Source organism: Pelmatolapia mariae, linkage group LG15 (genome assembly GCF_036321145.2).
Source record: "Pelmatolapia mariae isolate MD_Pm_ZW linkage group LG15, Pm_UMD_F_2, whole genome shotgun sequence".
Taxonomy (NCBI): domain Eukaryota; kingdom Metazoa; phylum Chordata; class Actinopteri; order Cichliformes; family Cichlidae; genus Pelmatolapia; species Pelmatolapia mariae.
In genome coordinates, this window is record NC_086240.1 from 15,045,120 (window position 1) to 15,070,568 (window position 25,449).

General features: G+C 41.5%; 1 protein-coding gene across 2 annotated transcripts in view; it reads right to left on the bottom strand.

Annotated features, from left to right (window-relative positions):
* The window catches only part of LOC134642648 (glutamate receptor ionotropic, kainate 2-like), a 64,498-nt gene extending 40,194 nt beyond the window's left edge, over positions 1-24,304 (bottom strand). Inside the window, exons 1-5 of one of the 2 annotated variants that reach the window (XM_063494539.1) lie at positions 23,774-24,304; positions 6,227-6,394; positions 4,978-5,235; positions 2,365-2,546; positions 1,366-1,419 (exon numbers count right to left, since the gene is read on the bottom strand). In XM_063494539.1, coding sequence (XP_063350609.1) covers positions 1,366-1,419; positions 2,365-2,546; positions 4,978-5,235; positions 6,227-6,394; positions 23,774-23,897 — 786 coding nt within the window. In that variant the 5' untranslated portion in view covers positions 23,898-24,304. Of the gene's footprint in view, positions 1-1,365; positions 1,420-2,364; positions 2,547-4,971; positions 5,236-6,226; positions 6,395-23,773 lie in introns of both variants that reach the window. The other variant, XM_063494538.1, reaches the window with a different exon arrangement.
* Positions 24,305-25,449: the final 1,145 nt, after the last annotated feature.

Genomic DNA, 25,449 nt, shown 5'->3' on the forward strand with positions numbered 1-25,449 from the left:
CATAATTACAAGTCGACGTTTGAGCGGCAGCCACTGCCAAATGAGGGAGCGTAAAAGGGTGCAGTTGAAGGGATTTCAGGAGCTATTTCATCTTATGCTGAGACAGTAGCCTTGATAAAGGCAAGACTTTCAAGGTTACCGGCATGCTTTTGGTGGACTGCCATCTATCATGTGGACGGAAAAGGACGACCCAATTGTCCCGCATGCAGCATGTCTGGCATCTCACCAGGCAGATGTCTCTGGGATGCAACAACACAGTTGACAGAGAAACAGCGGGTGATGGACGCAGAATGGGGCTGCCGTGGTCAATGTTTGCTGTCCTATTCCGAGAGCAGCATGAATGGCTTGGTACCAGTGTGCAGCATCTCGGGCCAGCACACTGGCTTCCAATTCTGCCAAACACTGACTGATGTTAAAGTAGGCATGCTTCCATCCCGGCAAGAAACAGCATGCCACCGAAAGAGGCCTATAATCACTATTCTCTTCCCTTTCCCAATGACATACCTGCTGTCACTCACTCCCCTTTCATCTAGGCAGGTTCTTACTGTATGTGGATGCACTAGGGATAGTTACATGTCCTCTGCACTGGTAAATGTCTTTTCAGGTCAGTTTTCTCTAACCTTTTCCTCACCCTTTCCAACTGTGTTCCAAACAACACAGCGGGCTATTTGTTTGTTAGAGCTATAATGGACCAAATGGGTGACAGTCTCATCTGCTCAGGGCTATTATCTAAGCTCTCAGTCTTCTGTTCTCTGGGCTCAGTGAAGATGTGCTGCTTTTCATCTGGAGTGTGAGAAGCAATCTTTGTAGCGGCTAGATCAAAGAAATTTAGCGAACTTCAATCGCTGCTGGAGTGAGAATAAAATACCTCCAACTGCTTTTGTTTCCTAAACTCTGGGTAGTGGTCAGCCAGGTGAGGTGAGAAGGTTGTTCAGAATTTAGAAAATAAATTAAAGTTAAACTTTCACAACAGACGCAGTGGAATGCAAAGGGTATATTTATAATAGACTGCATAACAATGACTCAGCTTTTCAAGGGCATCGGTTTCTGTGATCACAAAGTCAACTTGCACTACAGGTTCAAAACACCTCACACAAAATGAAAATAATGGGATGTTTTTCTTTGACTAGTTCCCGGTTAGTGGTATTAAATTGTATTCTCAGAAATGAAAAACTGACAGGTAATTTTTCATTGCAACAAGGAAAAAAAACAGATTAATGTTTGCACTACAATAGGCTCAGAAGAAGAAATATCTCCAAACAGCACGTTATCAAGTGGACGGGGCTGTGCAAAAAGAAAAAAAAGTAACAAAACACAGTCTATCATCACATTTTGTCAACAACAAAAAAGTCCCAGGGTACTTACCAGGGTTGTAAATATATAATGATAGTACTCCGTCATCATACCCATTGCCAGGGCCTACAGGGAGAAATAAAAAGCAAGCAGTAACTAAAAGTCAATTACAAATAGCTTAATGAATTGCGGTATTAGAATTACTAATTGACCTGTTATTTAATACATATTGCCACCCTGACACCTGTCAGAAAGGCACCTGAGACTGGAAAAAATTTGAAAGCGGGGGCTTGCCAAGGCATTTTTAATTGTCCTGATGACTGATGAACAGACTTATTCAGTTATTATTGCACTCAGAGCCGAGATGGTATCACGACACTGACAGTAATTTGACTTGAAAAAATCAGCCAGTCCAAAGTCTATGTGTCCACATTGCCCATGTTTCTCCCAATACGCTGTACATTATATCCTAAGTCCATGTGGGCTCGGCGCTGCATTGTGCATGCAACGATAAATAACAAACAAAATATGCGCCACAATAAAGAATCATTAGTTTTGACACACAGCTATAGAGAGAACTCCAACTGTGCAATATGCTTGTGAGAAGACTTGAGCTCAACAACAACCCCCACGGTTCTCATTAATAATGCGCCTCTGCTAAATGAATTGAACATGCCTGTGAGCAGAATTAGACTTTATAATTTAAAAGAAAAAAAAATATGTACAATAGAAAACATCCATTATGACGGGCCACGAGTAGATATCTAACACACAAAGATTAAAGATGTACAGATCTGCAGCAGTTCTTAAAGAGAGAAAGAATAAGATAGGGATCACACATGGACTTATCTTTATTATTTTAGCACATATATATGTGTATATATGAGTCTGGGTACTCAGTAGCGTGTGAAAATTTCTTTAAGGGGAAATTATGTAAATTTTATACAGTAGCTAACTTACTTTTAACTAAATTCAGGAAACAGTGTGATAAAATTACTTATGCTGTTCACAAATGCTGCAGACATCTGTGAGTCTAAGAGAGTATCAGGGCTCATTAAGGTGAGTTGATACCTGTTTCAGGATCCAGGCAGCCATCTCATGTCCACAATCAAATATGACATGGAACTCCTTTGCCTTCTTCATCTCCTTCAGAAGTGGCTTGGCGTCCTTGGTCTCTGTGGGCAGCTGTCGGATCTTCAAACGAATGTTGTATCGTGAAGGTGCCTTGATCAGCTCCTGCAGTCGAATGAGACCTGCAGACAAAGAGGATACATATATAGTGTGAAAGGACCATTTTAAAGATGCAGCAATATGGTGTGTTTGATGTGCCACCATTTTGAAGTATCTCTGATTCTAAGGAGGCCACGAAGACCAATTGGAGTCATGTATTCTCAGCAGAAAAATATGCTCATATGCATGTCTTCCTAATCCGCAGTCTATTGATCCTCCTACTCATGCTTGGCAAGCAAACAGACAGCTACAGACTTATCAAGAGAATGTTACACCGAGCCAGCACATTGCACTCTTTCATAACAAAAACCACAATACAGAGAGCGCCTCATTTTGCAACCTCCTACAGAAAGTCCCATCCTGAAAGAAGCTTCCCAAATGGTGATTTGCTCTTGTCTTCCATGATACCATAGAATAGCGCGGAATAGGTTCAATTTTTATCCAGATGGAAAGCCGTGGTCAATCCTGCCTCTTCTGCCTCTCTCACATACACTTCAGACGTGTTCTGATGAGAGAGGCTCTGTTTGCCCAGCTTGTACTTGCCCCCAGGGAGCCCGGCGCCTTCGTCACACATTGAGCTACAATCTTCACCTTTCATTTCTCGACCACACGCTCAGGTAGAAAGCTCTCCGGGAGATACTGTGATGAGATTACAATGAGTTTCTCCCTCAGTAAAGAACTTCAGAGTCCAGGGATGAAAGAGGCTGGATTGATGGGAGAGATGATTACTTGTCATGGGTATAAAAATGGATGGAGCAGCAAGGATAGTTTGAGAGGGAACTGGAGAGAGATAGGATTTTTTTTTTCAACCACTTTAAGATAGCTCAGCCTATTTTTTATTTTGAAATGAAGTGCTGTGTGAGCAGTTTAATGGTCTTACTGTGAGTGGGGCTGGGTCTCCCTGAGGCCTATAGAAAGATTGGTGTGAAATAGGAACATGCAGGTCTCGCCTTGAAAAGTACCATTGTAGGGAGGAATACTGAACCTATACAGCTTTCCTCAGGTAATCCCAATAGATCCCTACTCTAGGGCATGTCTGCGTCTCCCTGTTTTTGTTCGAACTGACACTTTGGGAGGTGTTAAGCTAGAAAAAAAAATCTGTCAAGGGAGCTCAACGTTTGGGAAACACTGTCATTGTAGATGTTTGTGGGCTCTGGCTAATTCCTTCAGACTTTCCCCCTGGATCTTCTAACGGCTGTGTGTGAATATTTTATCCCCTCTGATAGTTTTTCCTGTCAGCCGTCAGATAGGCTCCAATCAGCAGCGCGGGGCTCTGGAGCATGAAGCTGTGTGATTACAGCCTGAGACCGGGTGGAAACGGAGGGGGTAAACAACATGGCTGTGCAGCTGTCACACTTTTCAGGGCGTCAGGTGCGTTACAGCCTATACGTACCACAGAGGAGGCCCAAGCAGCTCCTATCTGATGCAGAGAGAGGTGAGAGATCACCCCGTTTGGCATCTCTCCGGGACAGTTTGCAGGAGAGTGAGGGTGTTAACATACTGAGCTCCAAGGTAGGAAGAGAGGGGAGGTCAAGGAGATGAGTCAAAATAATGTGGCAAGCGGGGAGAGCCAATGGGATATCAGCTGAGGTTAATGTATGAGTGCTAGAACGCTGCAGGATTGGCTATTTACAATATATCACAGATGTGGAAGAAGAACACTTGAAGAAGTCAAATGGCTGTAAAAGTGATGCTTTCAAAAGGAACAAAAGGGCTCTCGTATCTATTTAGAGGCGCTGCATAGGACGTCAACTACAAGACAATATAGACTGGTGGAGAGAAGAAATTGAATTCATTAGGCAACCTGAAAATTTAATCCTCCTCTCTGCTCTGTAATTTACTTACATTTACTTGTCAACCACGTCATGCCAAAAAGCTCATAACTTGTGAATACGCATTTGAATATTGTTATCTTCTCTAGAGTGATTATACTTTACCTTGTAAAACTCTCACTGTACTCCAGCTAAAATACGACTCGCCTTTTAAAAAGCACGTTACGAGGCACTCCGCAAAGTCACAGGATAGACAAAATGGCTCAGAGACTCATTTGATTGCCACCCTCAGAGATCAAGTGTCTCTGTGTGTTATTAATGGCTGTTGTCAGCGCCCACATACTACAATTCTGCATTGCATTAATCTGAAGAGACACAGGGTCATTCTGGGTAATGTGGTTCTCTTTTTTTTTTCTGTGCTACTGCTCACTCTCCTGGAAGACTGACATGGGCAGCACCTGGAGGACTAAGGGAGAACAGTAAGCTATTGATTTCTGAATTAACTTGACAGGTTACAAAGCACTCTCTGAACTCTGAGCAGCACTGCTGCTTTTTGTAGATCACCTGGTACTTCTTTCTTACTGGACATTGTTTTTTGGTTGGTTTTAAGAATTGTCACATCCATCATCACACAAAACACGCACCTGTGGAAAATGAAGACAGACACCGACTGTACCTGTACCTGTGCTGTCGTCATAGACCACGGTGACTGTTCTCCACTTGAAGAAGTGCACCAGGTCGAGAATGGCTCTGCTGAGGGAGGAGAAGTCAGGGTATAGGCTGACATAGTACGAGTCCCTGTTGTCTGACACCTGATGCTTCCACTTGGTCTGGATGTGGGGCACTCCCAAAGCATTGCAGATGGACTGGACCGCGTTAGCTGACGAGCTGTGTGAGGGGCCAAAAATGGCCGCCACACCTAAGGAAAGCTGGTCACATGCTGATGGGGTAGCAAGGAAAAATAAAACAAAAGAAAACAAAGACAGTTAGGTTCATGTTTCGGTTATGCTTTTAAGTTTCACTATATCTCATATTCTCTGCTCAATTTTTTTCTTTTTTTTTTTTGTCCACATGTCACCCGAAGCAACCAAAAAATAAACAGAACCGGTGCTTAGTAATTTCCTCAGCCCAGCAGATAATCTTAATTCCGACTGTGGAATTTTCTTTTATAGCCGCTAGCGGTTCGGAGTGTTGTTTATACAAGCTGGACCCCTGTTTGGGTAGGAAGGAGAACATCTTTCACACTGTTCCACTGTGGTTGTGATTGATGTGGGCAAACAAAGAGAGGGAAAAAAAAAAAGATGGGAACACTCAGGGAAAAAAAATAGCAAATTAATAAGCCTTGCAACTGTGAGGACTTCAAAAGGTATCTTTGGTCATTTTTCTCCCCTTCGTTAGCTCAACTCTCTTTAAACTCTGTCAATTAGTAGCCCATTTTAACAAATAAATGTCAAGTCGTTTGTGGATGTAGACTGCATTAGTGGTTAGATGGGGCGAATAACAGAAAATATTCTACGATTTACTCTGTGGTTTTATCTGGAATCACTGCCCGGTTTACACGTTCATAATAATAATAATAATGATGCAATAATCTTCTTTACTGTGAGCAGTAAATTGAGATTTCAGACACCATGAACACAAATGCTTGTCCATCATCAGTGACCAACAGTGCAGGTTTTAGGTTTCCTCTACAAAAGGTTAATGCATTACACATGGGATTTACAGCATAAAAATACAAGCTATACATGGACATTACTTTTATCCTTTTAACTGATAAAACATGAATCGATTTGACACTCAAATAGGAAAGTAGAGTGTGCAGTGTTTGTCTGAATGGCTACCTGTAAAATACTAATTCATGTAAGAACAAAAACATAAAAGCACTCACAGTGAGATTCAGCTAAACGTCCTTTCCATTCCTCTTGACTCACCTTTCCGGGAAGCCTCAAAGCTGTCAAAGATGTTTATTCTCTGGATGTCATAGGTCAGCGTGGTGTTGGGGAGCAATGTGCGGTTCCTGTTGATTGTGTTCAAGGCAAATTTAAAGGCTAGTTCCTCTGCTCCAGAGGGGCCACTCTCAATGGATTCAAATATTCCTCCTAAGGGATAAAAAGCACGAGAGAACAAGACCTTTGAATGGCGAGTCCAGCCTCCTATAATTGCCATAGATTCCTTAACACAAGCAACCTTCAAGTAAGTGATGGATATGATGCAGGCAATTACAGCTCAAGCAGTGCATCATTTTTTAAGTATTTGTACTCATATTATTGATGCTGCTGTGTTCAATGCTTTTCACAGCTCAGTCTCATGCTGACATGAAACAGATTTACAATGCGGAGTAGGCATTTGGATCCCTGCTGATTTGCATTCTGTGGCAGTCGTCGGCGTAATTATAGGCAATTAGTTGCATTGGGAGGTGAGTTCAGGGGTGGTTGCCCTTCTTTAACTCCCTCGCTCAGCCTTGACAGAAAGGTTCACTCTACCAGTTGTCCCATTGATTTAAATGATTCTCAAATGAGATGCGAGCAAAGAAAGCCGGGCAAGAGCAGAGGGAAATTAAAGTGAAAAGGTAGATGAGAGAATAAGAGCCACGGGGGAAATCAGAAACATATTTAAAGTGGGTATAAATAGAGGCAAGTCAGAAAGACAGATAACGAGAAGGTCAATCAAATCAGAAATTAAGATGCCATTGGGGCATTTTTAACAATACTAATTAAAAACATATGAACCTAACTGTATATCTCACTGTTTACTTGGTTGGTTCTGTTGCTCCCCGGCAAATCTTGTTACCTTTTTGGTGTCTGTAACTGATGAAATAAAAACCTTTACAAAACCAAACTACTTGCGCAGACACTATAATTACTGCTGCAAAGAAAGGTGTTGTCAGTTTAAAATAGCATCCTTCAGAACTGTCAGTTATTCTGAGCACAACAGGGACAATTAATGCTCCAGCTGGTCTATTTATGCACTTCAGGATCCGAGACAAAGGATATCAATGTTTAAAGTGAGCCACTACAAATGTGTCTTGTTTTCTGATTATGTCAAGCATAATTTATCTGCATGTATTTACACTGGACTTGGTATGCTTTCTCCTATTTTCTGTCTTTGGGATCCTGTTGAAATAGTAGATTTACATACCCTTAAACACAGGTATGTAATGCAAGTCATTCTTAGACTGCTATAAACACCCATCTCACACAAGTCTTGGATCTTTAGGATGTCAATTAGAGCAGCTATCCCTACAGTAGTTGCTCTGTCTTTGACCCAACCTTCTGTTTGCAAGCCATTTCGAGGAACGCTGGCTTAAAGGAAGAGGAGCTTGATTCACAAAGTGGATAAACTAAGGGAATGCACCAAAGAGGAGAATAAAAAAGGATCATTTTGAGCTTTGAATCATAGGAAGTATTAAAATGTTTTCCCGGTATTGGGTATAACGGGCCTCTTCACAAACACAAAAATTGCACCAAATTTACATGTTCTGTTTTGTTTTGTTTTTAATGGGTTTTAGGAACATTTATGAAAATATATCAGTATTCACATCATCTAATCCACAAGCCAGCCACTCAGCACATATGCAATTTCAGGTGTAACTGGGGTCAGAGAGAATTTTCACACATCCATCAACAGGATGAGGTAAAACCGTGTGAAAGGGGGTCTGATATGCAGCATTATGTAGCATATTACTCTGTGTTTGCATGTATAAATACAGACACTTGCTTTTAATGTGTTTTTATCCAAACTGTGAAACACTTTGTCACTGTGTGTTGTTTTTTTTAAGTGCTATACATATACAGTTATTATTCTTCTTAATATATTAAATCACACCAACAATATTTGAATGTGCCTGTGGTGAAACAGCTTTGGAGTCAATCAACCACTTTCAGCTATGAAAATAAAAACATAGGAAGACAACACATTTCAACAGCTGATACACCTTTGAAAGTGGACTAAATCCCATGAAGGCTATACAAAAATCAAACTTAAAAGAGAATGCATGAGGGGGGAAAGATGAAAGGGTGTTGTGAGAGGAGCTCTGAGAAACACTCCAGAAGACGAGAGCAGAGTTCACGAGTCCTTCTATGGATCCCATCCTCTTGGAGGACAGAGAGTCAGTTTGACTGAATCCAAAATGAAAAACTTTAAAGCCTGTTTATTGATTCAATTATACGGAGCAAAGGGGGAAGTAAAACTGAAAGAGTGGCACATTTTTTGAAAGAGTACAGAAAGAAAGAGAGCTTTACAGTAACAGATAGCTGCTATAAATAGCATCTGGCCATGGCAGGGAGTGATAGAAAATGAGAGCAGGAGGGCAAAGAAGATGTCATTAACCCGGGGAAGGGAGCTTTGTCACTGTCACCACAGTACAGCCATATATTGGGGGTTCTTACTTTATTTTATGGAATTTTCATTTATATATAGCCCAGTCCAGCATTGCAGTTTGTGATAAGAGATATGTACAAAGTTAAGAAGGCAATGAAGCACACATTCTGAGCATCACTGTGTCACTCAGTGAGCTGAGTTAATGATTTTTTCATGTGTAAATCCTCCTCCTATACAGCGATGTGATGCGAACATGTTGCTATTCATGGCTTTTCATTTTACTGAAATGACACATTAATCTTCAAAGGAGCGAATACCCAAAAATCACCATTAAAGATGATAGAAATCATGTCAGTCTGACCTAATAGATAATTATTACAGTATAGCCCTGAGGGAGCAGGCTGAGCTCCACTGGGCTGTTGAAAATGAGCATAAGGGCTTTAAGTTATGCACATCTGATTTCCCTGGCAAGCTGTATGTCTTGGGCATGCTGGCTTGATAGAAATCATGTACCTTAAGAACACAGAGAAGAAACATTAAATAAAAGTCTGCAGAGGATAACATAAAATATTTACAGTTAAATTGCAAAATGCTAGTAAATGGAATAGCGATGGTTATTGTTTGCGTTAGTGCTCCTTTGAATCTAATGTGCTACATGAATCCTTGGTTTTCATTTGCACTATTGATTATAGAGACTAATCCATCTCGTGCTCCTTCCCAAAGTAGATGTTATGCATCTTTCAAGAGACATAAGAGACATTAAAACCCATACGGGTTAATGTATATTTACCTTGTTTAAAGTCTAATAACACTCTACCTATTATATTTGCATTTATCTTCTCCTTTCTCTTGTTTTTGTGGTCCGTGTGACTGCAGGTGTGTGAGTTGCAGCTGAGATAATCAGCCTGTGTGTGTGCGTGTGTGCGTGTGTGTGCATGTAAGAATTATAGAGCTTCCATCACTGGGATTGGTTTGAATTATGGTGCAAATGAAAGCTCTGAGTGAGTTATGAGCTGGATAATCACTCTGACGAGAAAACAGGGCCCGCTGATCGGAGTGTTTCAGTGTGCCTGGATATGTGTGTGCCTGTGTGTCACTGAAAGAAAGAGAGAAAGACTGAGCGGAAAGTCAAGACCAAAGCGTAATGCGGGAGGGTGTCTGTATACTTTCCTCCCTTTTAATGTTTTATCACTGTTAATGAAGTGTATTTTGGATTACAATTCATGCAATAACTTGCTCAATGGCTTAATATCTCTCAGAAGTTAAGTTTGTTCTGAATTAACTTCTGTACACAGAAAAAGTACATCTCTGAAGGGCATACTTGAAAAACACTAGTAGCAGACAACCTTGAAAATCACATTCAGTAAAGTCTATCTGTCGATCACATGCTGTTCGGAACAAAGATTAAAGCTAAGACTTTTTTTTAATTACTTTGTTGAATTATGAGCATTTGCGAAGCATTGCAAACTGTGAATGAAAATACATTTAGCACAATTAGCTCTCTCTACTGAAGGATGCTCTTGTACAATGGGAGATGGGAGTTAGATATGTTGCCATGGCGACTCATGCAGCTATGCTATGGCTGAGAGGCACCGGCAGTTTTGGCATGGAGGAGCTGATTGGTGGAGGAAGGGCATTGTGATAGTGTGTACGACCTGTCTCTGTGACTAATGACCAGCAGTGCAGCTGCAGGATGGCAGTGGGCAGTCGGGTGGCTGCCATGGCAACATGCGAGCCACCGCGTTGCTAAGGCAAATGGCCCAGGTATGTGCATGAAAGCCTTCAGTCTGGCTGCAAGACCTCCACCCACCACACCCCAACATCTACCACACCCTAACCCACTGGCCCGTTTCTGTCTTCCTCCATCTTTCAGCCAGAGAGGATCAGTGCAACAGGCAGGAGGCAAAAGTGATGGAAACGCTCCATAAATATCCCTGAAATTCCCAGTGGGAGCGCTCCCTGACATGTTTGGCGGTGAATGGGACATGATGCATGAAGGCCTGCAGAGAGTCGCCGCCCCTGGTCATTAATCTGAAGCTCCCCTTCTTAGAGCTGATGACTGACCTTCCTATGCCACACAAGAGCCAATTCTATCTCGACCTGAAGATCCCTGAAAATCTGACCAGCGCACAGGATACTCAAACTCTGCAGGAAGCGCTCTCGTGTTATGACAGCCTATCATACAAAAAATCTTCTGCAGTCTGTACAAAAATTATAACTATTTGGATCACTGCAGGATGTCGGCTTATTTGTCAAATACTTCTTGTAAATATTCATTGCTTTTGGAGGTGTGACATTCTTCACTATTTTAGTCTGTGTGCACGATAAGAGATGCATGCTGTGTTTAAACATTTTGTAGCCAAGACTATACATGCCAATGCATTGTTTGGCAAATACATCCTTTATGGTCTTATTATCTTGATGAGCATTAATACTGAAAGAGCAAGACAGAGGAAAACTGTAAAACTAGCTAATAAAGCAATATTATGTTTAGAAAGATGCTCAATACATTTTTGGTTGTGTCTAGTGAGCCCGAGAGTAGCACTTTAGAGTGTGATGCAGGCAACATGTGAAATGTAGCTGAGGAACAAATGAGGAAGGAATCAGCAGCGACCTGATAATTAACGAGCTGTTAATGAGCAGCTCCTAAATATAACTCCGAATCAAGGACTAGATGATGAGGGGTTGCCAGAGATTGATAAGTCAATACGTTTAGGTGAATCAAAATAACTGTGACGTTCTTCATTGGTGGCACAAAGCAATGAAGTAAAGTACCAAGCATAGTTAAAACAGAATATCATATACAGCCTAAAAAATAAGAAACCAAACCAAGTACTATAACCCCTACCAAAAAAAATTAATCATTAAAAAAAAATCTATAATCAGCTAACCTGTTCGAAGCTGAAGATGAAACCCACAGGAGGTATTGTGTGTGAACAACAGTTTTTATCTAGCTTGTCTGGCTTGTTGCTGTTTTCTCCAGAATAGAATCACTCCTGTCACCTTAAAGCCTCTTGACACTGGGCTGGACTGTCACCTGCCACTGCTGGATGCTAAGACTCAGAGTGAGTCACACACTTGAACATACAAGTGCAAACAGACACAATCACGCACTTCGAAGATTGAAACTAAACAAAGCTGTCATGCAAGAAACCACTGAGTACAAGGAAAATGTGGCTGATGAGAGAATTTATAGCTCCCGCCTGCAGCATTTAAAGATGCCTAACTTGAGCTGAACTCAGAGTAATAATTAGCTTATCCATTGCAAAAAGATCAATTTCATCAATCTCTTATAATGAGCACATACTGTCTTCAATTAGAATGTGTGCCATGGCCCTCATCCCTGACCCGGCTCCAAGTGGGAAACCAGTGATCATATAACATGTATTAATTCCAGGCGCTGGCAACAGATGTGCTAATTTGCTAGGCTCTCTCTATTCATAATAATGTGCCAGCTCCCTCCTCAAAGTATGTGCTAATTTGCAAGGGCTTATTGTGGATGTGCTAAACTACCGGCTGACATTTTGTGTGCTAATTTGTCAAGCAGGGACCCCTTTTGGTACTAATTGTGCCAAACTGTGAGTACACTTCCACAGGCCTTGAATTGCTGAATTCCTAAATGACTTCTGTCTGCTAGCAGTTTCCAGCCTCTTCACTGCTCTCGAATTGCGAAAGCAACTGAAAAGAAATACCAACTACTGTGAAAATAAGATGTATAAGCACTAAGTGCTCACACTCGCCTGCACACATAGGCATATAAGGGTGCGCACACACATTCTGACTATTCACAGAAAATATGTGCCTGCACTTGAGATTGCACAACCTCCCTAAAGAAACACGTTCTGTGGTTGTTTAGCTGTATGACCAAACATGCTCACATAGATACATGCTACGAAGCTTGTTAAAAAGCTCCTTATAAGCCCATAAAAAGGTCACAAAGGAGTTTAATACTAATAATGGTTACTTTATTTTTTAAAAATCGCTTTAAAATTTCAGTTAGTATCACAAATCTGTTTCCCACATTGCACACTCACACCCCCAGTGAGAATCTCTTCCCAAACAGGCATGCAGAGAAATCATTTTTTACCCCAAAATGATTTATTAACATTACAGAACAAGAAGAGATAATTACATTTTGGGCTACATTAATAATTTATATATTATCAGAACTGTATGTATATTAGAACGTATTAAAAATGGTTTAAAAAAAATCTAATGACAATTCCCTATTTTCCTTGGGGATGGTTAGATGAGAGGTATTTCAAAAAATATCTGCTGACACTTCTGCTACACACAAATCATCAGAGGTACACAACAAAAGACATTATGGTTGTTGTAATATGAGATGTACACAGGTGGTAACACCTTTGAGCTCTTGCTGAGGCATCATTCAGTGGTGCCTCGGGAAGAGGAGTCATTTTCACTCTTCGCAGGCAAATAGCTTTCAGTTGTCTTTATGTTGTTTCTCTGTGGGGAACATTGAAAGGCTTTTTTTTTTTCTCGCCTCTGTGACAGATACAGAGACTGAGAGTTTATTGGGTGACAGGCAACAGTGCTTTGGATTAAATTGGGCTTCTACGTTTTCTTATGTACATGATCACATCTTCCTCTTTTGCTGCCATTGGAGTCAGTTCTGTCATGGCAAAAAGTTGTGAAATTCACCATCCTGACTGGGAACTGTCTACTATCTTAATGTCTGTGCTTAGAGGGCCGTGAACAAGCCAAAGTTGGAGGTGCACTTATGCACATAACTTTGGTTACCTATGCTAAATTGACAAAATATGGTCACTGGTCTCCTTGGATCAAGTAGAGGATTTTTGTCAAATCCCTTTTTTTTCCAAGATTGGAGTATCTGGATTTAAACATTACATTACCAAAGCATTACAGCCAATCAAAATCTGTAAAAAAATATGTAGGGATGCACCAATGGGAAGCTTCAATTACACTGGAAATTTTCTTTTGTAACTTTTCATTGGCTGGTGTAATTTAGCATTTCACTAATGAATACCAATTCAGTAAATTTACATTCTTTGATGTACTTATTTGTCATATTTAATTTTATTATATTTTATAAAGTTTGCAAAGCAATCTTCGTGTCGACCCTGATGCTGCCTTACATATAAAAGATTCCCGGCCTCACAGTGAGGAGTCAAGCTTACTAATTTAACACTGGTTCCGGAGCAGTACTTGGTATCAGCAGCTACCTGAAGCCAAGGTTTCTGTATCGTATCAGAAATGGAAAAAATTGGAGCAGTGCATCCCAAGAAAGAAGATCATATCTCAGCAAGTGTGTTAACACCAAACTTGGTGTACAGACTCGGCAACCCTTACCAAGGTTGTGAAAACTATGTCTCGGTGAGGTGCTTGGCCCCTCATTGCTGCAGCATGATTTTTTAATGCATTCTTCCCACCTGCCCAACTGTTCCAGGGTATACCATGAAATATTCAGGATACTATGGAAATAAGATTTATTTATTTATTTGTGGAAAAAAAAAGTCTATGTGCATTGTTTCCAGATTTTGCAGTGAGGTATGTAAATGTTTTCGGTTCATCATCATCAGAACAAATACACACTTTGCAGTTGTGATGTACTTTATATTACAGCTGCAGCATTGTATTTTTATTCTGTATTTTAGAGGGGGGTAAAAAAAAGTCTTATTTGACTAATGCACATGCATTGGGGGAAAAATACAGTGGCTTTCACACACTGTGGGTTTTATGAGCCTTAGAGCTCTCAGACTTCCCATCTGAATTCCATGTATAAACATGAGCATTCCTAAAACTGCAGTCACAAGGTTATGCAGTTCACGTAAATAATACAAATCTCAAAAGTGCAGTCAGACACTTTTTCTGCCCACACAGAAAATATGTGATTTGTGTCTAATATACAGGCCATAGGGACTGAGCAGCGCAACTTATTTAATAGAATGTTTCCTGCTGCTTCATGCCTCACCTGTCTCTGCCATTTCTCTTCGTATGCCTCATCTTTTTCTCTACTCTATGAAACAAACCCCCCCCCCCCCCCCCCCCCCCCCCACACACACACACACACACACACAGGGTCTTTCTCACTCCCTCAGACTAGAGTACATCTCATGGTGGCCTCGGCAGGTGACAGATGGCGACCTCACAGCACTGCTCACTGTAAACTGAGTTTTAATCAAGCCTAAGCACGTGTGAGAGATGCTAATTATCCACTGCAGGCTGAAGGAGTCCAGCCTGGAGAACATTGTGACCATGCATGTGCATCCTTGGTTTATATTAATTTTCCCCACTGTGATAATATCGCCATTTACGGCATCGCAACTGGGAAGCGTAATGCAGGATGGATTGGGTGTGTTGAGCGTCCCTGGATACTTCAGCCCTCAAGCTGTATCGCTCAACAAAATAAATATAGATAAGAACTTGACTAACAGTAATCTCACAGTCTTAAAAGTTAAGCATAGGGATTTCTAACTGTCTCCAGCATACTTGCCAAAAAGCAGGGTGTTAAGACACTCATCTCACTATCGCACCATTTCTTAACATTTCATTTCAGGCGCTAAAAACACTCCTTTATAGGGAGAATATTTTAACAGGATAGCGTTAAATTACAACACATATAACATTTATCATATGTATCCAGCCCTGGTGCAGAGCCAAAAAGAAGTTCAATTTATAATGCTGCAATTAAGTCTCGGCAAATTATATGAGAGTCTATTGTCCTCCTTGCTCCTTTTGCTGCACTCATTCTAATTCGCACTGTTCTCTTGTTCATCAAAATGGCCCTGTATTACACCCTTACCAATGTAATTTTGAACAAAATGGCTAGTAAATTAGACTTTCTTTCTTGTAGAAGGGCAGATGTTATCTCCCGTTAGAGGCAAAGGTCAAGAATTAATTCAGGAGGCAGCTCTTTAATTCTAACAGTTGGGCTTTCACAGGGCGATGGAGAAGGGTAGAAAAATGAGCCCGTTCGCTGGATTTACTGAATCTAATTATAATAATTTTTAATCTTCATAAATTTAGAGATCTTTGTAAAGAAGGGCATTATTGTTTTCAGGGAGATAATGACATGGATGCCTGGAAACTTTAACAAGCCAAAAAGATATTGAGGGAAAAAAAAGAAGAAAAACATATATGCAGTGGATAAGTGGATGTTCGGGCAAAGATTGCATTAACGGCACTAACAGCTAGTGGGTTGCAATGCGTTAAAACAAGAGTGTTTTTCTCTGCAGTAAATCTATATTAGTTAACCAGAGCTATTTCTGCTGTGAAAATGAAATGGAGAGTGTAGAGGTAATAATGATAGCATATGCTCTATATGTTGGGCACAATTTAAATGGTGATAAAAGCTCAAATATAATGTTCTTTTTCAAGACTGGGTGTACAAAAATGAAAATATTTGACTGAAAAGGTATTCCTTGCTTTGAAATTGAGGTTTCGACTTTGTATGCCAAAGTACGGGGATTTTCATCATTGTGTGCAAGGACACTGAGATCAGGAGACAGGGAGAAGTAAGGTTTGATCGCAGTGAGACAGAACAAAGTAGAGGAATGACAAGCAGACAAGCTGAAAGCCAAAGGGGAAACAAAGACGACATGGAGAGGAAGGGCAGTGAAGGACAAAGGGAAAGAAATGGAGAAAATAACAGGAAAATGGGCAGAAAAGTCTATTTTGTGGATATTAATTCGATGCTGAAAGTGCACCTCAGCATGATACTGTCTCCTCACAGCCCATCAGATTGGTTTAGAAAACAGCAGGCCATTATGTCTAAAGTCAGAGCTAGATGCAGGTAGATGGGTGTGCTGTCAAACAAGCGAAAAGAGGAATTTTGACTTGGGAAGGAAAGAGAGAGACAGAAGAAGAGAGAGCTGGGTGGGGCACAGAAAAAATAGATGAGGGAAGGAAACGAAGAGGGAGAAATTGAGAATAAAAGAGGTCACCGGAGGCAGATAAAAGACACTCAATTAAACGACTGAATGGATGGTGCATTAGACCCGAACGGACACCTGCACCCCTCCTCTCTCCCTCAGCCACAGGGCAGGAAAATGTCAGCTCCTAGTTTGGGTTCATCAGCCTCCCATCAGCCACTGTTGTACACAAGCTAGCTGATAATCAGAGCTACAGGTACACTTTGCTGCAAAGGTGTGTCAATTTGTCTTGCTTGTTCTGCAAACACAGGCAGCTGCACGGTAGCAAAGAGAGAAAGAAATGAAAGAGACTCACACACTGACTTTAGCAGGAAAATAGCCAGAGGGCAAGTGATAAAAAAAAAAGCAGATTAAAAAGTAAAGCTCCTCAAATATGTGCAGTTGTGTAGTTTTTCAAACTAAATAAGAAAACATCTTTTCAGGATAAAAGCAAAAAGGCTAAAGAGGTGAAATGGGTGAAAAATGAAGGCTCCTGCTTTAATCTTTCTCCTGATCTGCTGCTTCTTTTTTTTTAAGGTAATTTCACCATTTCCCGCATTCAATCGAACCCTGTTGGGTAGCAAATTCAGGGTTCTTTGTCATTTTTAAAAAGCTGTGGGTATATCTCATGGGAAGCTGTGTAAGAGAAATGGAAGCAATTGGCTTCATTATGTCTCTTCAGGCTCTTAAAATAAATTGTGCAAGATGGGAATATCAAACCAAGCCTATTCCAGTCCACTGTAATGTTTGGAGAAGGGCCAGATTTAGTAGGTCATTTCAATTGGATTGTCTCTGAGCGTGGATGACAAACAGCAGAACACAATCAAAACCTACTGCAGCCAAGCAAGGTAGCATTAAAGCCTTATCTTATCTTATTAAAGCCTCATCAAATGCTTTTGCAAACTCTGTGGTTTCTTTCGCTTTATTTAATAATTCTTAGGCTCTCCTATACTGTTGCATTTTTTTCCCCCTCATATATGTCTAATCTCATCTTTTCATTCAAAACTGTCATCAAAACAACATCAGAAAGCTACCCAAACACTTACAAACCCTCTGAGTGAAAGCAGAGAAAAAATAAATTCAACATTGCAGGGGGAGGCATTTTGCATAGCCCTTGTGCAGCCTTGACAATGGAGCGTCATGCTGGTTCAAAGAACATGATTTTAAGTAAGCCTGCCTCAATATGTCCTCCCACAGAGCCCATTTCCCCCTGTGTCCTTGGTTCACACAGAGAAATGTTCATACATCTGACATTCTATGCTGTCAATGGGAGCCCGAATTTTGCTTTCTCTCCTTCAACCCATAGCTCCGCTCCTTCTTTTATTCCTTTATTCAGCTGGCTGGAAATGAAGGTGAATCACCACATCCTGACCTGTTCGGTGCCTCGCATCATAGCCAACACAGCCGGAGGGCTTTCTGCAATCGATTGACTTCAGAATCCCATGTAGTTTGGACGTCAATGCTATCGTTTATGGCATATATGCCTTCAGAAATGTTTACCTGATCTGTGTGTTTGAAATTCACATCTGACTGCCTCAACTTAAGGCACAGCTTTAAAACACTAAAACTATGAGTACATATTGGTAAACAAGCCCTTCAGTAAAAACACAAAAAAACCACGACCAACAAAAGGCAATCAGAGACTGTCTTAATGCATTAATCATACAACAAATACACTGTAAACATTTACTCTCAATTAGCCCCGTTGCCATCTTACCGTAATAAAGCCAGGTTTTATTTTCTTTCTATTAAGCAATCACTTAAAAGGCAATTAGTGCACTTGAGCTAGTATAAAGTTAAAGATCTTGCACCTTTTACCTCCTGTTACAGTAAAACACAAAACATGACATGTTGTTCCTGCTCCTGAGTGGTCTCCTGTGACAACACTGGAAGTACAGCCAGTTCAGAAGTGTGGAACACTTCAAAACCATGTGGTCCTGCTCAAGGTGCTGCTGCTTGTGGCTGTTTAAGTCATTAATTCACAGCACAATGCAATATTAGCACAATCCCTCATATTGTGCTTTGAGCACACATTTGCTTTTTATTTTGTAATATTCATGTTTGTATTCTCACAGATGGTAACCTGTGATACACGGAGAGGGGACATCCGGGATTTGGCACTCCTTATTTGCTATGCTGCCAGTTTTCTTTCCTTTATCAATATTCAACGAAGCAACCCAACATGCTGATTTTTATTGATTCGCACTATTTTATAGTCTATTTGAAGTGGAGACAAACCCAACATGTCCACACGACTGGCTAATGAAAACACATTTTGGGTTTTAGTTCTTCTAAGGAACTACAAGGACATTTGTGTTACCAACCTATTTTCAGTTTTTCACTCCTATAAAAGCTATTTCATGCATATCTGCAGTCCCAGGCAAATTTTCGACTTGCTAATATGATACTGCTGACATTTATTCAGAGATGCAGTGCATGACTCCTGGCCTCCCACTACATTTCCACAGCATACTCTACTGTCCTTTCCGTCTCTCTTCATAGAAGCCATCAAAAAACCGTAATAAAAGACCACAACTGAGAGTGGGCTGAGAGTGGACCGCTCTGAGGCAAACTAATCTATCTTTACTCTGTATACGCCTCAACACTCACTGTTTTTTCATCTCACTCACACTTTACACAGACTCTCTCTTTCTCTCTCTTTTCCTCTCTAACAAACACTCTTGTTTTTCTTACACCTCTCAGTGACTTCAAATTTACTTCCAGCTCCCTTGGTGAGATAGTGAGAAGGACAGTCCCACATGTATTAAAAGATGCAAAAGAAAAAAGGAAAAGAAAAAATTATTCCCTGTGAGTGCTTTCAGCTCCGACCTTCAGTCAGCTCTGAGCCACAGCAGCAACGCAGCAAGACGTGCTGTAGGCTCTTCTCAAGGGACAGTTTCACAGAGCAATTGCACATATAACCTCTAACCCTTCTGATACCCGGGAAAATCCCTGAGTGACAACGACAAAGAGTGACAGACTGTGAATAATGAAAGCCGATACATAAGGCAAGCCTTGCGCTAGGAAGTAAAGGAGCACAGGTCTCAGATTTATTCTGTTTGATTTTCAATGAAAAAAAAAAAATAAAAGCAGACTGTGTTAAAAGAGGCTGTTATGCAAGAAAGGATTACATTGCAAACAAGGTCAATCAGCTAAAGCCTCCTTCAATGTAAATAATCTTTTCAAAAGTTGCCGGTAAACCTCGAAAAAAAAAAAAAAGGACTTAATGCTAAGAAAAAAAAAAACTAATTTCATACCTCAAAGATATTTGCCATTTCAAAATGGCAAGAAATATGTACCCTGAATTAATCACCATTGAGCCTTTTGTAACTGAGGCATGACAGCAAGACCTTCAAAGACTCTGGACTGTAAACATGTTTTAGAAATCCATCTAGATAGTTCTCTGCTTCAAGCCCATGTGTGGTGCTGCATGCTAATGTAAGACAGATCTCCTCTTTGTTCTTGAAACCCACGGTGGGTATTTTTATACCATGGAAATCATTTGCGAGCAGAGATAGTTTCATATTTCTATAAGCTATGATGGGGCCAAGTGACACGTGAATATTTTAAGCAGCTTTGTGCCCATTTTAAATATGTTTGCTGTGAACATGCTGGCAGTGGGCCAGGGCACAGGGTGTTAGCCATAATTCCTGCAATCCTAAACTAAACTCCAGCATGCTGATAATTCAGGCTGGCAGAAAGCAAAAGCAAATAAAGTCAATTAACCACAAACTCCCATTGAATGTGTTCCCTCTATCCTTGCTCGTTTTCAACAACCTTCTAATTTTACCACCACGAGGGGATAAAGCGGTTTAAATATTAGACACCCAAAAGAGAGCCTATATTCTGGCACAGCATTGTGGAAGGAGTTAGATAAACTTCTCTTCTACCCGAGGGGATTGTGTCTTTTGCCAGTGGACTGGGAAAAAAATAGCTTGATTTCCTTTCCAAAATGAAAAAGAATGTTGTGTTTTAGTCATAAATATTCCCACACGTCTGTACTGGGGAAATATAAGTATAAGCAGGAAATAAACAAATGAAATGAGTATCTCTGAGTCAACAATGCTTTCAGCAGGAGTTGACAGCCCAGGGACACACTGCATCTGCCAGCGCTGCTTCCAAATGGCAGTGATAAGGTTATCACTCAACCTCACAGTCACAGACCGACTACGGACATCAGAATTAAAAGGCGGTCTCAGTTTCACTGTTGATATTTCTCCAATTGAATTTCTTTATTTTTAGAACAACATGCGGGTCTGTAAGTCAAAGTCATCTGGGTTGGAATAGCAGATGTGATGACTCACTGCTTGTGTGACAGAACATTTGGGGGCAGCTAAATAGGATCATGCACAAAATGTTATTTGCATGGAAAAAATAAATAAATAAAATGAGATCCTTCAGGTTATGGGACAGATTTGAAAGAAAACACTGAATTTCCACTTCACTGAATTTTAACAGGCCATCTGTGAGTGAGAAAAACTGAGCTTTAGAAGCATCTGACACTAAGCTATTTAATTATTTCAGGAAGCTGGTTCAGATGTTTCTACACAATTGGAATTTTATGTATTTTAAGCAGTTGTGTTTCAGATTATATTCAAAACGGGCATTTTGCATATTTATGTGTGCAGCCTTCATTGTAAGGGTGGAAAAAGAAAATTAAACGACAGAAACATTTTGTTCTCTATCCCAAAGACCCTTAGCAACATCAGTAGCTAAAAAAAAGTGTAATTCAGTGCTCCCAGAAGGCAAATGTGAAGTAGTAATGAAGAGAGAATCTTTTCTCAAGAGGTTTTTTATTACAACTTGTATGGGCTGGCTCTATTTTCTGCATCTAACTAAATAAATTACCTGTAAGATTTATAAATGAGGAACACTGAACATAATAACTCAACTCAGTATGGGAATGGGCTCAGCATATTTGCCTGCAGCTGGTGGCCTGAACACTGTTTTTTTTTCTTTCTTTCTCCTCCGACACTTGTCGCTCTACATGGTGAGACTGGAGCTATGAATGCAAAAGGTTGACTATGCCGTAGTGTTACAGTGTGTCTTTGTGTAGAGGTCTCAGCCTGACAGGAGAACAGTGGTTTTTACAATGTGAGCCGCCTGTCTGGGCAAAAGGGATCTTGGGGCAGGAAAGGAACAGACGGACCCAGGGGAGCTGACCTCCTCATTTAGCCAGCCTTCTGCAGGAGCAGCTGGGATTATCTGCTGAGTAAGCACATCCTCCAGGACAAGAAATGTACTGGATGGACTCTAATGTCTTTAAAGGGATTTGTAATTCTCCCGTGTGCATGCATGACTGACATGTTGTGTTATTTTTATATAAGCTGATACATAAATCTCTATTTTTAACTACATTTCTCTTTTGGAAACTCGGCTCTTTCATAAGCAAATACAGACACATAAACTTATTTTTCTAAGGAGAATGAATTACAGTGCAGAAAATGGAGCCATTTTACAATAGAGCGTGTGTGGCGCTTGAATGACAGATATTATAGTGCATAAAAAAACAAACAAAAAAACAAAAAACAAAGACTAAGTTGTTTATAGAAGGTGTATCAGTGTGTTGTGAAAAGGAAGAGTTGTTCAGCAACAGGCGGCCGTGCTGCCAAGTCCGTGCGACTAAACAAGCGCTTGTTCAGGACCACGGACAGAGCCCCGGCTCGTAGACGCGTGCCAGGCGCTCTGGCTGTCACTTCCACCAGAAGAAGGAGAAAATATCAAGCATGGGTTCACCCAGGGCAAAAGATCTCAGTGACACGAAACACCTCTTATCTTACATGGTTCTGTCTGTCTTGCTGATGCCAGATGCCTTACAGATCCAGCTTGTCAGCACAGGCGACATCTTTGGTATGGGGAGGTACACGTCTAACCTTTGCACTGATAAAACACGCACACACGAACTATAAATATGCATAAAGCGGTAACCATGGTCAGAATGATATCTGGATTTTGTCTCTTGGGAATGTTCGATATTATTTGCCGCCTTGAAAACTTTGCTATTAGCCAGTGCAAGGACTTTACCGTCCTCCAAGGATTACTGAAGACGCCCGGCGTCTGTCAGGGAACACGCGAGACGGGAAATCGCGCGTCTTGCTGAGGAAGAAGCAGGAAGACAAGCACATCCCGTTGCCATAGCGGCGGCTCTTGCGGACGCGGCCTGACTCTTAAACAGGACCCTCAGGAGAACTGGGGATTGTAAGGATGTGTTGTCAACACTTGATGACATCCGCTGTCGTGGCGGCTCCCCTGTCACTCCAAGATGTTCTCTGTAAATGCAACAGAGAGCGGCAGAAAGAGCCACCCTGAGACGGATCTAATTAAGCATCAGAGGAAGCCACGGGAGGCTGCGATTTAGTGACTTTCAGACAGGAACACGGGCGTTAATGGCACTGTTTTGAAGTTATGTACCGGGGAAAATTCGCCGTAGTGGCAAGTGTTGAAGAATTACTTCTTTAATCCTTTTAAAGTGTCTAATTAACTCACCAGGAGATTTTTTTAAAGGAGTGCCTCAACTTTTAGACTACCGAATTACACAGCTAATCTGAGACACAGTGTTGGGTAAGGGCACATCCAGTGAGCACTGGAAACAAGCAAGTATCTGTTTAAACGGCAATAACCGTGTGAATTAAGCAAAACCGTGGGAATTCCCTGATGGGAAGCTCTTCGCTCTGATTTCGGATATAAAGTAGCCCGTTGCCCGGCGCATTGATCGCCACTTTTCACCGATCAATAATTGATCCACTCTCAGAAAGCAAGCTAATGGTTACATGTAAACATTCACTGCAGAGGATGTGCTGGAGAGTCAGCAGTTTAAAAGACCTACGGGATGATTCGGGATGCAGGGTGAGGAGATTTAAGCGGCGGCTCTGGTGGTAAGCTTCATAGCCGTGAACTGTTGCATAGACTACTCCTGCCTTTAAGCGTCCAGAGTTACTGTAACGGTGATTTCAAGTTCACTGGAAAGCGTCATTCGTCGCTGATCGTATGAAGCACTAAGTAAAACCCCACGAAGACACTGTTACGAAATACAGTGACATTATAAAGGCACACTGTAAAATATTCGCCGGGCTAAACGCGATTTTAAAAGTGCAGACGATATTATTTGCAAACTCTTAACGGAAAACATGACAAGAGTGGGACAAAAAATATCTCCACAGCCTGCATCCCGCCAATGTGTCGTGCCGCTGTGGCCAATCTTATGAGTAGTTGTTGTGATTAGACATCGTAAGGTCGATGATACATTGTTATAAACAGATTACTTACCAAATCTTAAAACGTGTGGCATCCCGCGAGAGTAACCAAGAAACAGCAGCAGAAGCGGGATCAGCCTGAGGTTGGACCTGAAAGCAAGACTGGTTATCATCAGATGATGGGAGGTAATCTTCATGTTGTTTTAAAAAAAATGCACAGTGGTTATTCCCCTCGGTGCGCGGGTTCGATTCCCTCGTAATTCTTCTACGGTTGTTGGGCAAGGCAGGGTAACGGCGGCCCTGGATGCGCAAGATCACGGCATGGTCACTTGCGCTTTCCCTAAATCCATTAGCAGTCCCGGCATGATTCCTTCCCCTTCCCGTTCTCCTCTTCCTTCTTCACTGCGCCAAGAAACAGCAATCCTCGGGGTCGCGGGACGGCGGGACATCCATGTCGAAGGGTACGGATCCAGTGGGGAGGAGGGAGCCCAAGCATGGGCTATAGGTGAGGAACTGGAGTGGGTTGGAAAGGAGCTAGACAGCGCCAAGCAGAGGATACAGCAGCGATATGCACCCCCCTATGAGGCGCTCTGGGTTCCTTGCGCTCCCATTATACTGCACTGCTGCACAGGCTCTGACGTCGAGCCAAGGTTAGTATTGTGAACGCGCAACAGAGAGCGAGAGAGAGTGAGCGCGACTGAGAGAGAAGGGGAGAAAGGGGAGATGGAGATAGACTACAGATAGAAAGACGGAGAGAGATGCCGAGCAGGGAGGAGGGAAATAGAGCGAGGGATGGAATGGCGGAATAAGGGAGAAAAATAATTGAAAGCTAGCAGTGTAAAACTTTAATTCTCTCTTCGTACCACGTTTCTAGGCAGCTGTTTCCCAGTTTCCTCTCATAACTTGCCCACCAAGTTCGCAGGCATTTATAGGTGTGTCTATGAATGTGCAATCGTTAAAGTGCACACGGTAATGGTAGCTAACTTTTGCAACCAGTTCAAATCACTACCAGGTTTGAATGCACCCATAAAGGCAAAGTAAATCTGAGACAGGAGGCTCTGGACTATATAATTATCAAACAAAGTTATGCCACTGATCAAATTAAATTATCTTGTAACCGAAGTGGCATGTGATAAAGGGCAAATGTTAACTCTATTTAACACTCGATTAGTACGTTTCCGCTTGATCTCTCTTCAGCACCACGGCCAGAGACAGTCTAGTCAAAGAAATAAGCAGCAATCTCACTCAGGGTTCAAACAACCAGCAGTGATTTAGCACTTCAGGTATTTTTGCTGAATTCGGCAGATAAAGAAAACACTGTAAAGCTTATACACCGCTCTAAATGGCCATGCTCCGTGCACAAGCGATGTGATGTCAGCAGGATAGCTTTGCACTGATTCCCCCCCCCCCCCTCCTTTGCACCCCAGTGGGATATGTGGGCCCACTTTGTGTTTTGTCATTCGTGACTTCCCTTTCAGAAGCTCTTTTACGGGATTTCAAGCATCAACCTTCCGACAATTTTCACCATCATTCCAGAAATGTGGGAGGAGTGGAATGAAAGGAATTAAAATTGGCAGAACAGCAAATCCGTAATATCGACAGAAGCTGCTGAAAGGCACGAATATTTAACCTATGCAAATAACTCCACTTTAGACTTGAAAGCCTTCCAGCAACAGACTGTTCTCAAGTGCGAGCCATCCTCCGAAGTGAAGGTGTGTGCGTCATACACACAAAGACTCCACCGCTGGT